The 15,585-nt window shown below is 34.2% G+C and overlaps 1 protein-coding gene across 2 annotated transcripts in view; it reads right to left on the reverse strand.

Annotated features, from left to right (window-relative positions):
• Nucleotides 1-15,585, reverse strand: part of Erbb4 (erb-b2 receptor tyrosine kinase 4) — a 1,049,748-nt gene that overhangs the window by 249,979 nt on the left and 784,184 nt on the right. For both annotated transcript variants that reach the window (XM_041631763.1, XM_041631764.1), the window contains exons 15-16: nt 11,892-12,046; nt 4,370-4,414 (exon numbers count right to left, since the gene is read on the reverse strand). In XM_041631763.1, the coding sequence (XP_041487697.1) occupies nt 4,370-4,414; nt 11,892-12,046 (200 nt within the window). The remainder of the gene's footprint in view (nt 1-4,369; nt 4,415-11,891; nt 12,047-15,585) is intronic.

A 15,585-nucleotide genomic window follows, 5' to 3' on the forward strand; every position in this document is an offset into this window, starting at 1 on the left:
TATTTTGATATTTTTATCCAACAAAGTAAAATGAATTTATAGTTAGTTTACATTTTGCTAGCTAACATGGAGAAATTCCTCAACAATAGAGTTAATTATTGTTCTGATTAACACATTCATGCCTCGTGCTATATGAGAGTAGGCTATTCCAGTTTTTCATATATTTCATATATATTGACAAAGAATCCAAGATAGAATAAATCTAATATTTTTATATCAAAAGGAATCTATATGAAAGTAGCCTGTGTGCTAGCTAAGACAAATGTCACACACAAAAATAAAGAGACTTGAAAAACACAATTCTCATGGTGTTATTTGGGAGGAAACCAGAATAATGGAGGTCAAAAATTTGGGGAAAGGTTGCTCAAAGTAAATGTTATATTCCGGCATTAATTAGATTAGAAAATGTGAATGAGAGAAAGAATAGATAATTACTGGTTTTATTTTCCACGTAAGTAGGCTATTCTATGATACAAAACAGAGTCTTTCGATCTTTTTTTAGCGTATCTCACCAGTCTTCCTGGAAGAGACTCCAGCAATGGCTTGTAAGCTAAATGGAGTGTGGAAAACCAATTTACAAATTGCAGGTTTCGGGAAAAAAAATGACACTGCTTTGAAAATGAAAGTCAATCAAGATCAGAAACATTTTACCTGCTCTCATTTAAATCTCCAGTCCTCTTTTCCCTGCAGGGTTAGGAAACAGAACACAGAAACAAAAACAGCGGGGCAGTGAGGAGTACTACCTACAAATATTTTGAAGAAACAACGTTGGCATGCTCAACGTAATTGTCTGTGACAACAATACAAAACTAAGTATTTGGATGCTGTACCAATTAAAAGGTGGATTAGGAAGCTGAAAATATTCATTTCCCATTGTCTTATTTCTGGTCTTCCCACCATGAAATATTTGCTTTACTCAATCAAGATGGACATTTCTAAAACTATCAATGTTTCTGAAAGATGGAAAAGGTGCTGAGATCTTAGTGAAGGATAACCTGCTTCACGAATGCACATTCATCTCATCATAGACATGTGGAACCTGAGGGGGAATTTGACTACTCCAAGATTTCATCCAATGTAAGTCAAATACTCCAAAGAATTAAAAATAAATGTTTTATGGACCTTCTCAACTATCATATGTGCAGCCCCTGACAGGTCACATAACTCTGACAACTCAACACAATTTAAAAATACAGTTACATTGTTTCAAAGTTATAAAACAGACACGGAGTAAATACATCTAGAGTTTCAGATAAAAAATAATTAGTTGCAAGTTACCAATTACCTATTGAAATCATGGCCCTGGGTTATAATCTGATGTAAAAAGTAAATGATTAATATCTGAAAAATTTTAATATGTTGATTCTGTATTGACTAATTTATTAGATTAAAATACAAATAGGTCAATATATAATACAATTGTTCTGAGATGATGTCAATATTTCAGTCACAGCTATAAGTGTAGTCAGTGACTGTTTAGTCCAGGATGGTATCTATGTGTTGTCTAATAGAATTCTCAAACTAATTTTATAATATCATCCAATTTCATGGATAAGAAATAAGATAGGACCCATATTGAAGCCATGTGTTCACACCGAAGAACTTTGCTCTTTACCTGGTTAGCAGAGTCACAAGTGACTTCTCTTAGGAATGATGTACTGCATTTTACAGTCATTTACTATTTCTAGCCTTGGGTATCTACTGATGACACGGATAATTATTTGTATTAGTCTGAAATTATGGATTTTCTCATGGAAATCCAGGCATGTTATAAGATTGAAAATTTAATCATTTTGTTTAAATTAGTAACTTATTAAATCTATAACTAGACACATTATGATTTTGAATTGTGTGACATCAGTTAAAATCATTTGCAACTACAAATGAACTGTTACTCTCCATCTATTCCCCATGACCAAGTGTCCTCTCCCTGATTCTCAAGGCAAAGTGACAGAAATAGCCCCCTTCTCTCAAGAAAGCAATCAAGAAGGCATCAGTACTCATTAATGCTTTCTGGTGACTTTGAGAGACTTCTCTCTTTTCCCTGAGAAGCAGGAATTCACATTTCTGAGGTTGGAGAATCCTGGTTATACTAAAAAAAAATAATGATAATGTTATATAGAAAAGTGTAAAACAAATGAGCGGTTTCTATGAGCTAAGCACTGTTACTAAGGAAACATGCAGTCCTCAGAGCAGTTTAGGAACTACATAAATGCTGCCACTGTGCATATGAAACTGTGCCCCTCAGATAACGTAAGGACCTTCAAGTCACATGTCTAAAAATGATTAGAGCTTTATTTTAAATCTGAAAATATGATTTCAAAGTCAAAATACTTTAACCAACATGTGGTAAAATATTAGATTAAGTTATAAATAAAGTCATCCGAATAAATGGAAAATCATTCTCATGATAGTTCAGGGACCCAGTCAGTGTCTGAAGAAGAAATATTAGTTTATGAACATGACGAGAATCCAAGTTAACTCTTGAAAGACAAAGTTGGACTTGGATTTCTGTCTTAACTCCCATGCATTGCTTCTCTTTCCTCTTCTCTTAGTTTTGATAAGGCTGTCAAAGTTCTCAGCTGTCTTAAGACAACTACATTAACTAGTTTTACCAGCCCAAGTATCAATGTGCCACTGTTGTATAAATCATGTTGCTCTAAACACCTAATTTACTTTAGAACTTGTCATCACTACTTATTAACAGACAACGCATGAAGATGACACATCAATTATTCAACCACTTTAAAACTTAGAAGCAATTAAAGGCAAATGAACGGAAAAGCTGTGAATGGATTCGATGACATTGATGAATCTTATACATGTAATATTTAGTGAAAGTAGCCAGATGCATAGAACAAGACTATATTAAGACTGAATAAGATGGAAACACTAGACAAACTGTTTTAGGTGTTAGAATTTAGAATAATGGCAAGCAAGCCCTGATAAAGGCAGCTCCTGAAATCTATTGCTCTTGTTATGCTTCTTATCTGATGATTATGTTTTACAAATGCTTCATTGTCATATGATAACAAAAAACATTTTATTAAGAGCAACACTTAATCTAAAATTTTTATTGTTTTTAACTTTGCTGTAGTATTTGCAAAATGATCAAATGTATTTGTTTTTGAAAACTAATAGTATTTCTATATGAAGTTGCAAAGCACTACTTTCCTAGTTAAAATGTTTCACAAAATATTTTAAAATCATGTTTATTTATGTATAAACAATAAACCACAGGTTTATATAATTTATAATAAAATCTATCAGGCATGGTTTGTGTCAAGCATTTTTATTTGTGCAACCAATACCACAATAAAAGTATAGATTGATTCATCATCTGCAAAAGTCTGTCTTACTATTCCACAGTGAACTTTACCCCTAAAATTCTAGTTTTTGGCAACTCTCATTGAATTTCAGTCCTGTATTTTTATCTTTTCCAGAGTTTGTTATAAAGAGGAAATCAAGCGATATGTATTTCTGACAGTCTGGCTTCTTTCATTCAGCGTAGTGAGTTTGAGATCCATCCATTGTGTGTGTAGCATCAATTTCTTCCTTTTTATTACTCAGGCATATTGCAGTGCACAGGTACACCACAATAGGGTAGCCTCGCTTGCTTCCAGTTTTTGTTGTTTATGATTAAAACGACTGGAAAAATTTGTGCTCAGAAATTTGTGTAAACATGAATAATATATTATGTTATTATAATTCCAATATATGGTTTAACATGCACAAAATATTTTTCAAATTGCATTGATTCTATGATAATTTTTCATCTGGAAATATAACAGTTCAAAATAACACAAAATCAGATATTAAATTTAAATTATATAGCAAACATTTTATAAGTATCAATTAAAATTCTCAAATTTCTCCTTTATGAATTTTTAGTTTTTCTATTATATCTAAGATTAAGAATATTCTTTTGAAGTTATAAGATAATTACTAATTTTTAAGTGTGTAAAATTTAAAATCAATGTCATTACTACTCAAAACTCTGAAATCCTAATGAATGAAGGTAAAATAAAGAAATGATTTTAAAAGCAAAGCATTTTCCTTTCTGTTGTAACTCTCATTTCATGGGCTTAAACTATAGTCCAATTGGTTAGTATTTTTGTCGGTGGTAACAAGGGAAGAATTTGAGCGATAAAATGGAAACATGGTTGATGTTACCTAGCATGTTGTGGTAAAGTGGAATGGCCCGTCCATGGGTAGTAAATGCAGTCATGACTAGTGGGACCGTTACACCTGCAAGCAATTACAGAACAGAAAACATCACTCTCCATCCACAGTGGCATGCACACACATGCACCAGTGCTCACGCATGGAGCCTTGGAGGAAGAACATGAGAAGCAAGCACACCAAGTACCTATCCATCAGGCCGATGCAATCTTCAATACTTGAGCCTATGCACCTGCAGAGATTAAAATTTCAAAGAAATACAAGGAAACAGAAATCAGTCATTAAACAAACACAACCAAAAACAGCTGAGATAAATACTAAATGTACCAAATTCTTAATTTTAATATTTGGCAGCTTTTGGAACAGCGTAGTTTTAGAGACTGAGAGAAAAATTATTTCTCGGTGAAAACAAAAAAGTAAACTGAAATTATGACTTAATTAAAATTACCTTCTCAGAACAGTGCCAGAAACATGGAGGAAACAACGGGAATTTTACCTGCTTCTGTGGATAATGCTCGTAAACATCAGTCGCTTCTGATCCATTTGCATTGTTCATCACTATACACAGCTAGATTAATTACTCGATAGTTCAATGACTATGAATGTTTTCATGTACGTCATTTCTCTTAAAACACCGTTAAGTTTAAGGAAAATTCAAAATCAATAAAAAGGCAATGAACAATTGACTGTAGTATAATAGCCTTACTCTTGGTGTTCATTAAAGATGGATATTGGCAGAAAATATGTTAATATATTTTAATGTAATTCCCATGGATATTTTACATAATCAGATTATTTTCATCCTTGGTTATGAATTTCTTTATTTTTATCATTAAACATGCATTTCTTTATAACTCAGATGAACTGATTGGCCATCACTGCAGTTCATGATCATTTTTAAATAGCAAAAACATGATCTGTACACAGAAACTTTTATTTTTCAAGACAGGGTTCCTTTGTTGCTATAGAGCCTGTCCCGGAACTAGCTTATATAGACCACGCTGGCCTCGATTTCAGAGATTCACCCACCTCTGCCTCCCGGGTGCTGGAATTAAGGGCATGAATACTACTGCCCAGCAAAAGAGAAACTTAAAAAAAAAAAAAGAACTCGCAATATTGAACTCAAACAAAAGCTCACAAATAGGAAGCTGAGAAATCTACGAAGAACTTGACAAATGCATTTAAATACACAGAATTTTCATATATAGTCCTTAGTTTTTCATTTTGAGCCGTTATGGAAATGCTTTTTCTATTTTCCAATGTATTTAAGTTGAATTTTTTTTTTTTTTTTTTGGTTTTTCGAGACAGGGTTTCTCTGTGGCTTTGGAGCCTGCCCTGGAACTAGCTCTGTAGACCAGGCTGGTCTCGAACTCACAGAGATCCGCCAGCCTCTGCCTCCCGAGTGCTGGGATTAAAGGCGTGCGCCACCATCGCCCGGCTTGAATTTGTTTCTTATTTTCTCTTCTTCCTTTCAAAGAAACACAGCTTCTGGGGGTCTGAATACAAGAGCTCCTAATTTGGGTGGGAATAGAGATTATACATGTTCTTTCAAACTCTGAGGTTTAACAACCAGAAAAGGAGCCTTAGGCACCCAAAGATGTGGACAGACCATATACAGCTTCTGGAACTCACCCGAGATGCTAGTGAGTGCATAGAACGTCATCATCTCTCTGCTCCATCATATATGCTATAACATTACCACTATGGAGAAAATCAGTTTTCTGTGTTTTGTTTTGAGGATCCCCTTTGAGTAACAAAAGTAAATTTTAACCTGAGACAATTGACAAATTTGCATAAAATGAAGAGCTAAGCAACAGCTAAAGAACACATTGTTGACTTAGATCCACACATTAGATCTAATCAAAACAATTCTTAATTGGAAAATAAACTACTAAAAGTCCCTAGAATAGTATTGTATGATTTTCCTTTATTTTGCTCTAGTGAGTTGATTTTTTTTATTGTGTTCCTGTGATATTCCCTTCAAAATAGGATTTTTATGACAGTACTACCATTTTGTAAAATTAACAGTCTACTTCTTACTTCCCAAGAAGAGTCTGAAAAGCTGTAGTTTGTGTGTAATCTTTATAATGACCCTTGAAAGATAAAAACACTAAATAGTAAAATACTTTTTGAGGAGAGAGTGTGAATAATAAAACATCTTCATTCATTCAATGAGCCAATGTATGAGCCTACTAAAGTGCTTGGACTGTTGAAAGAGCTGCAGGAAGAAATGAGATGAATTAGATGCTTTTTAGCTTGTTCTCATTAAGCTACTGTTTGAAGATGAGAAATGCATGAATATATATGTATGGTACTTTTCCGTATATACAATGTGGAGGAGGAATACCAGAGTATCTCGTTTTAGAAGGGCATGGTCACCTTTCTGAGAGAGTCAGCCATGTGTTGTCTGAAATGTCGAGAGTTGTGGCTGGGGTGACTCTGAGTGTTAAGGGCAAAAGAAGAGCAAAGAAAAGCTCAGGAGCATTCTACACTCTGAACAAAAGTTCCAAGTAGAGAGAGACCACAATGGCAGGCTCACAGAAAGGAAAAGACAATGGAAGACTCTTAACAGCCAGCTTGGTGGGCTTTAAGTTAGCAGATAATAATGGGAAGCTACGTGCTGTTTGAAAAAAAGCCATGCCTGTCTGTAGATTTTCTATTCAGAGATATGAATGAAAAATGTGGTAAACATACACAATGAGATTGTTCTCAATCACAGGGAACAAAGTTACATAATTTGCAGGAAAATCTGTGCAACAGGAGATCGACTTACGAAACAATTAAGCCAACCTCATAGAAAAAATCATTATTGTAATTCTCTCATTTGTGGTTCCTAGATCTTAAACAGCAATATAAAAACTATATAAATATACATGACATGAAGGAAGTGAATCTACCTGGGGAACAAAGAGGATTAATAAGATGGGGATGAGGATGGAAGAAGAGGGTAGAGGAATAAGAACAGAGGTGTTCAGTGTACAACATACACTTGTATAAAAAGTTAAAAACATCCAAATTTGAAAGCCTTCCCTAAAAACAAAAAAAGAGAAGGAAACCATTATATTGATAGAATTGTGTCTATAATCCCTTTGTCATGTGGAGACTAGTGTATAGGAGCCAGCCAGGCTATTATGTAGTGAAGAATAGTAAATTAGGATTAAGAGAACAGAAACATGGGTCAAGAAAAGTTGTTGAGGGCATTACATAGGATACCTGAGGTTAAAATGTGTTTATATACTGACAGTTAAAGGAACAGGTGAAGACCAAGAAAAATATAGGTCAACAAACGTGAAGCAGCTTTTTCAAAGTATAAATTATCATATATTTAAAGATGTCATTGTATTTTAGGTCCTTCATAGATTTTATATATAAGCAGCTAATTGGAACATAAAATTCTTATTGGTTGAGCAAGATTAAAAAGTAAGAGAAACATCAAATTTTGAGAAAAAATAGCAAGGGGCCAAAAATAAGATCAGAAATAAAACCATGCAAATATTAATATTCCAAAGCATAGTATTTACAGAAATTCATAACATTATATATACTCTAAAACCATCTCATGAATTCAGAATGATGGGACAAGTTTAACTTATGTTTGCTGATACTGATATGTAAGTGCCCTTTTCCACCCACATGACAAGTATAATTCAGACATTTTGTGAAAATATCCAATTTTTGAAACAAAATTGAAGGATATTTTCAATTTTATCATTATAAAGGCTACAGATTTAGTTCTACAAGCAGATTTTATTTCTATCATTCTATCTATGGTTACTTTTCATTATTTAAACTTGAAAACTAGAAAAAGAAAAATTGATAAAAGAAACTAAGATACTTGTCAAAAATAATAATAACAAAGCTTTAAGATTTTAAAAACAGGGGCTGGAGAGATGGCTCAGAGGTTAAGAGCACCGACTGCTCTTCCAGAGGTCCTGAGTTCAATTCCCAGCAACCCATGGTGGCTCACAACCATCTGTAATGAGGTCTGGTGCCCTCTTCTGGCGTTCGGGCATACATGGAGGCTGAACACTGTGTACATAATAAATAAATCTTTGAAAAAAAAAGTAATTATAAAAAAAAAGATTTTAAAAACATCATTCAATGAAAGGAGCATTGCAATCCATGTCTACAATGCAAGTTTGGATTAAAATAAAAGGAAATGAAGTAGTTATGAATTTATCATAGAAATAAGTGATGTCACTGTAGAAAACAATGTCTGTGGTCATTATGCATTATGTAATAAATTTAGTTTTTGTTTCTTTAACCACAGATATTGCTTATTATGAATACATATATTATTGTTGTCCTTAATTTCATTCGTTGTTTTCTTGTTCTGTTTTTGGTGTTTGTTTTTGAGAGTGAATGTTATCTGGAGGCCTGGCTTGCATACTTACTCATTATGTAGGCCAGGCTGGCCCCAAAACTATAGAAATTTTCTTCCTTTTACCTCCTAGTGATTATAGGGTTACGCCAACATCAGAAAACTTCACTTTTTAATTTTTTTATTACTTTTTGTTTCAACTCATCATTTCAATACACCATAAAAAGGTATTGTTTTGGTATATAAATTCAATAACATAAGTGTGAGTCCTTAGCAATCTATGAATGTTTTAATTCTGAAAATGACTTTTGATTAAAAAAAATAGGTCTCCTAGGTGGGTTTAATTTGTCAACTTGACACACAGACTTGATCATCTGAGAGGAAGTCTTGATGAAGGAATTGCCTAGATAACGTTGGCCTGTGAGTATATCAAAAGGGTATTATCTTGATTATTAATTGATGCACATGGACTCATCTCATTATTGGGGTGCCTACCATAGGTGCCTACCATAGTCCTGAGCTGTATAAGAATGCTAATTAAGCAATGAGATTCTGACCAATCTGCAAGCAGTGGTCCTCCATTCTTTATGTTTCAAATACCATCTTGAGTTTCTGTTCTTACCTCCCTCAATGATGGACTGTGAACTAGAAGTACAAGCTGAAATAAACTTTTTCCTACTCCTAGTTGCTTTTGGTGATGATATTTGGATCAGTAAATGAAAGAAAACAAATTGATTAGCTTGAATCCCACAGAAGAAGCTAAAGAATGACTGAAAAAAAAACCTGTTGATAAAAATGTGGCCTCCAGCCAAGGCAAGAAGAGACATTTTTTTTCTTTTCCTTCCTTCCTTCCTTCCTTCCTTTGTTCCCTTTTTCTTTCTTTCTTTCGTCCCTTCCTTCATTCCTCCCTCCCTCCCTTCTTCCCTTTCTTCCTTTTCCTTTTTTTTTTCTGCCTTCTAAAAATATCGGTGAGAGGTTTCTCATCAGGACTAATGGTTCATCTTTTAAAAAAGTACTAGAGGGACTTTTAGAGTCAATTTATTGAATGCAGTTTTAGAGCAGTAAAAATACATTTCAGGTATAAGATACATAATTTTATTTTTAGGGAAATCATTAAACTGCATTCAAAGTACAAACTTATTTCCTAAAATAATGTAATTGGAAAGTCTTTTTCCATTAACGTAGTTATTGAACATCCTGATGGATATCGGCATATGGAAGGGAACCTGCTTTCTGAAGTAGAACTGGCCTGGCAAGAGCTCACACTTACTCATATGGTCAATTAATGGCTGAGCTGAGAAATAAAAGAGAGTCATTCAGCCCCGCATTCCCTCTGTCTGTGATCTTTCTCTCTCTGTCTGTGATCTTTCTCTGGACCATAGCTCTATATGCTCACACTCAGTCTGAAAACAGACTTCCCAGTATATGTTTCTTTAGTACAAGATGCCAAGGACAGTGGGTATGGTGTGATCTAGTTCATACAATGTAGGAATTGCTGATAATAAGGAAGGGAAAGCTCAAAGAAGGCAACAACAAGACCTCAGGACAAAGTCCTCATTGGAGACATATTACCCTGGAAGATGCTAAGAAATACAGCATCCTCTGATTCACCATTCTGCAGCCACAAGCCGTTGAGGGCATTTTTCTATTTATTTAGAGGTTCCCATTAAATCTCAGCACCCCTTTTGTATGAGATCCAAGCTTCATTGCTACGGTAACTTGAACCCTTTTCATTGGCCTCAACTTATACTTCCCTCTACTATATATGCTTTCCTTTATTATACAATTATGATTTAAAAGGCTGACAAGGAAGACACTCCAGCCACACATCCATACTAGGCTCTTGTCTCACTTTCATTTCCCTAATGGCTTCATTGTAATTAGATTTGCAAAAACAGCAAAAGGTCTCATTTTGAATGGCAACAGCTGTTGACATCGACATTATATTGAATAATTTACTGGTTTAATTTTAGTTGCAAAACAATAAAACCCTCTTGTGGATGATTTTAGCAAGCAAAGTTTTCTCTTTCTCTTGCTGACTCTTCTGCTCCAGTAGCACCAGGTTTTATGTTTTCATAAAATAGTTTTAACTCAAGTGTACCAAAACTCACAAGGGGAACTGTTTATTACTTCTGTTTTCCTTGAAGCAAAATGTATAGTTGACTGTCTCTTCCTCAATCTGTGTGCCTGTGTAGAGACTGAGGAGTTGGCAGGCAGCTCTTCTATGTTGCATTTGCATTCATGGGGCAGAATATTGCTGTACCTTTTGAGGATCTGCTACTACATGGAGTGACTTAGCTGATTTCCCGACCTGTAGGAAATTATAGCAACATCCAAAAATTGATGTTTTCTTGGCAGAAAATTATGTTGTTCACTTCACTTTTTCAATATCTTCTAACAGCTAGGGCTCAATCTGTCAGAACAATCTCTTTACAGAACCTCCACTTTCTGCCAGATATAAAGCACCCAAGATAACTCTCAACAAGTGTGTACATCTGTCTGTTTCTCTGCCTACACTGAGAGTAAACACTCACAAAGAAAGTGAGGTTTTACGATGAGAAAATAGAGTGAGTTAGCTACTCTTAATTTTAACAATATTTAACTTTTCTAGGGAACAAGGAGAAATTGCTAGTGAGATAAGATATTTTCTAAAGAAATAGATTAGAATTTGTTAGAGTTGGCATTATTTCCTTTTGTATACAATGTTCTTCTTTTGAACATCAATGGCCATAACATCGAACAAAAACAATCCCTCCAATTTTTGTTTATAATTTTTAATATCATAGGTTATGATGCAGAAGACATCCTTTTGAATGAAAAATATGTATGTATCTTTCTGAATGGTTTCATGACAAAGAACTCTAAATTATAAGGAAACTACAATAAAATGTCTCACACAACTATATAAGTTATGTAGTGTGTACACATATAAGCATTTTATTCTTGTTTTCTTCTCTGCCCTGATTGCATAGTCTCAGATTTCATTGAAGGATGAATCCAAGGCAGTCATTTTTAAAGATATATACTCATTTTAAGTTTTGACGAAAAATAATTAGAACCACATAGGAGAAATCTCTCATACATGTATGGCATTGCATTTTCTAATATACACTGAGTCTACTGTAAAGATTGGACAGTTTCAAGACTGCATCCAAATCATACTGGCTTCATGAAGGAGTTCCTAAGGTAAATGATCAGTGGAGACATTTCAGAGGTTCTCCTAAAAAGAATACCATTTTAAAATCCACATGTAATTTATAACGATGAATAGCATTTCCTGAGGCTATTGTAATGCAAGGAGACATCATCACAGATACTGATACGTATGTTCATCCTTTGAACTGAAAACACGCCCATGGTTTCGTCCTTGGCCAGGAAGGATGCTTACCCTTGGGTGCAGTTGGGATGGCAGGGGTGGCATTCCCGATCCTGATCCGCATACTTGAAGATGAAACTGTTAGCTCCCTGTAGGCCATCGGGACATTTCTCCACACAGTTTGGACCATCCTTAAAATGAGAACACTTTGTGCAGTTGTCTGGTCCCTAAATATGAAAAGAAAAACAAATGTGGAGAAATAAAAATGGGTTCAAATCCTTCTGAAAAGCATTTATGTAGCTTAGTTTCATAGATTTTTTGAGTGACAATTCAATAAGTCTTCCTATGACACTAACATGGATGTGGCCACTGAAGTATAAATAGCACTAAGAGAACTTAAACTTCTACTTCACTATTCCGTGTATGAACCATCATCTATTATCATACTATCAAATTTCTTCAGGGAACATCTTGCTTTTGAAATCAGTTCATCTATTCTTCATGTAATATCTCTGTGGCTTAATTTGAACTAATGTTTCTCAATGGCTCTTTCAAAAGGGTATCAACATTTTCATCTTGTGGTTCATTCTTAATAGTATTATAAAGTAAAAGTATATCTATATAATAAAGTTTCCATTGTATGTTTTATCACCATTATTGAGAAGATATAAATCCACAAAATAATGAGAAATAATGCATAATGGAAATTAGAGCACATTGCTTTTCATAGGAGGCAAACTTTCCTAGTGACTATTTGAAATAAAATTAAAATTTAGCTTGATTGAATTATCAGGTATTAGACATCTTAGACATATATATGGCTCAGTGCTTAGGAGGAATGGCTAATCTTACAGAGAACCAGCATTTAGTTTCCAGCACTCACACAACAGCTCACAAATGTGTGTCACTCCACTTTCAGGAGATCCAACACCCTCACACAGACATACATGCAGGTAAACACCAATGTATATGGATAAATAATAAATAAGTAAGTAAATAAATTTCTTGGTTATTCTTTGTCTTAAATCATCTTATAATGATGCTTAAAAGGAAATGATATGCAAACTATAGGGCAATCTTTAGAGTCTTATAGTACTTATTCAAAAAAAATAAAATATTAAAAATTATATAATAACTATTTTAAAATAAAAAAATGCCTGGAGAATCTTATCCAGTGATGTAGGTATCATGAAAATTATTAATTAAAATATAGTGAACTCATTTTGCATATTTTCTTTTACAATATACATGATTTTAATAAATAGAAAATTGATAAACCACACTAATATGAAAACATTAACAAAAATAGTATATATTCATTTGCAATATCTACTTTTATTTTTTGACAGTGTCTTCTAGTGAAACCCAGTGTTCTCAAATCTATAATTCTCACTTATCAATATCCAGATTGCAGAATTAAAGCAATGTACCACTATGCTCAGTCTCAAGATTTTTCTTCAGAAGGGCCCAAATCTTTGCATATTCTGTTATTTTAATTATGTCCTACTTGATACTATCATCCCTCCTTTCTAGCCACTCTGTTTGCTTAGGGGGTTTATGACAATAAAATTACATGGATGACTTGTTTGGAATTTGTTTACCTCCAGTTCTAGTCTTCCTGTTATCTGTCTATGTCTGTAAGTCTGAATACTTATTACAGCACACCTGAAGAAAGCTTAGATAAGTAGGACATAGTGAGCAATCAAGGACACAATTAAACCAAGTTCATATTTGCTAATATTGTGAACTTGAGACCATGTTTGGAGCACATTATGCTGAACTGTTAATAAGGGATGACTGTGCAGTTATGTTTATTTGTGGGGGTAACGGCAACCTAAAAATCAGCTAGATATTATAAGTCAGTAATATAAAGCAGCACAAAACCAAAGATTGAAGTATCTAATGAAAAATAGTGAAGTCAAGAAGAAAATATAATCATAAAGAAACCAGTGAGCTTAGATCAAGTAGCTATCTATTCCATTGTTTTGATGTGAAGCAAAGAGCTAAAAGAAAAGAAAAAAAATTAAATTAGCATAGGAAACCTAATCCCCGTTCTAACTTAAGAGTTGCTAATGGTAACTTCTCATTTCCTCCCAAAGAATACTTCACATGCTTCCAATTTTAACACCTGCTCATGGGTACTTAGGCACGTAATACTACCTATTATACAGAATCATTTGCTGTGCAAGTATGTTCAGTGGCATGACTTATTCTACAAGACAAGAGACACTGCTTATTGCAGAACACAGAATAAAGCCTGCCATATGTAAATAAGCAGAGTCTCAGTTAGGCATATTTTTCTATTAAATTCTTGTAGGCAAAAAATCTTAGCATACAAAATGTGATGAATTAAAATTAATTGTTAAGTATAGTCTAATGCAACCAGCTAGTTTGTGCCTATTTGATTCACCATGACACAAAAACCTACGCCAGCTGACATAGCTCAAAGGCATTCTAACAAAGCTCCAAGTACTTGAAGTGCACTGGCTCCCGTTTCACTTTCATAACAAAAGACAAACATCTAATGCTCAGTCTCCCATATTGTGCTATTCCCAAGGCACAATAAGTGTCTAGAGGCAGTGAGTGACAAAGTTGTGGAGATGAAGGATGCATCTCCTTTTCCCTGGTTCTAAACTGTCTCTAGACCCAATAATCTAGACAGGCAGCAAAGTCACAGACTAAATCCTAATGTGTGCATTATGTTATTTTTCTCTGTGGCAGTTACTTATCCCAAGTAGTTTCTACTGAAAAGAAAGCTACTATTTACCACCATATAAAAATGTTCTTTCATCCCTGTGGGAAGACTGCCATTCACCTGTCAGTGCAGGTGAGATAAAGCTTATGTTGAACAATGAAATGGAAATAGAAGCCATTAAGTAAGGGGTGAGGGCTGAACTCTCTAGCCTCCTTTCTCTGTGTTGCCACTATCAAATGTTTCATGTAGAAATGGAGATGCCATAAAATCAGAGCTTATGGGTCATAACAGGAAGATGGTTCACTTTGAATATTTCCAAGATTTTCAGAGTACCCTGCATAAAAAGTATTTAATATGCTTTTCTGAGAGCAAAGAAAGAACAGAATTGACATATTAGCACAGCTTTGATGAACCATTCTAACAGCTACTTTCCATTTTTAAACATGGTTTGAAAGCTTGTTCTCTGCATCCAAATCTGATTCTTCTATTCCTGCCTCTTTGGAATCTGCTTCGACCTCCAGTGACTGCTGGGTTCCTCTTATCTATTTACCTTTCCACTGTTTCCTTGTACAGCACTGGAAGGAAGACTACAATGACTGGAAGGAAAAACTTAGAGTCATAACTTCTACGATGGAATTGAAGCTTCATGTCTCACTGGCTTTTGAAGTAGCTATATAATTATGGGTAAGTTTATTCATATTTTAAGTGAGGAATGCCACAGTGTTCCTCAGATTTAACAATATTGGTGAACTTTAGTAGTTATAAATGTTTATCCTATTGGAAACTTTGACAAACTAACCATGAAATTCTCTGTCTCTCCTTCCCCACTTCACACTTTATTCTCTATCTTCCTTGCCCTTGTAACTTTCAAGTGTTTTGATTAACTGCCTTCTTTGTTCTCCAGATTTATAAAGTCTGTATTTTCATGTCACATCTAGTATCATAAGCACTACCGTGATGAAACAAAAATGTTTATTATGTCTGCTTTTCATATCAAATAATTTTGAAGTAAATTCAAATTGTTAGTTGGTTGGAATTAGGACTCTGAGTATCATACAAGTTCAGGGGGTG

The sequence above is a fragment of the Microtus oregoni genome, unplaced genomic scaffold (assembly GCF_018167655.1).
Source record: "Microtus oregoni isolate MIOR12 unplaced genomic scaffold, Mior012 000038F_ref0000394, whole genome shotgun sequence".
Taxonomy (NCBI): Eukaryota; Metazoa; Chordata; class Mammalia; order Rodentia; family Cricetidae; genus Microtus; species Microtus oregoni.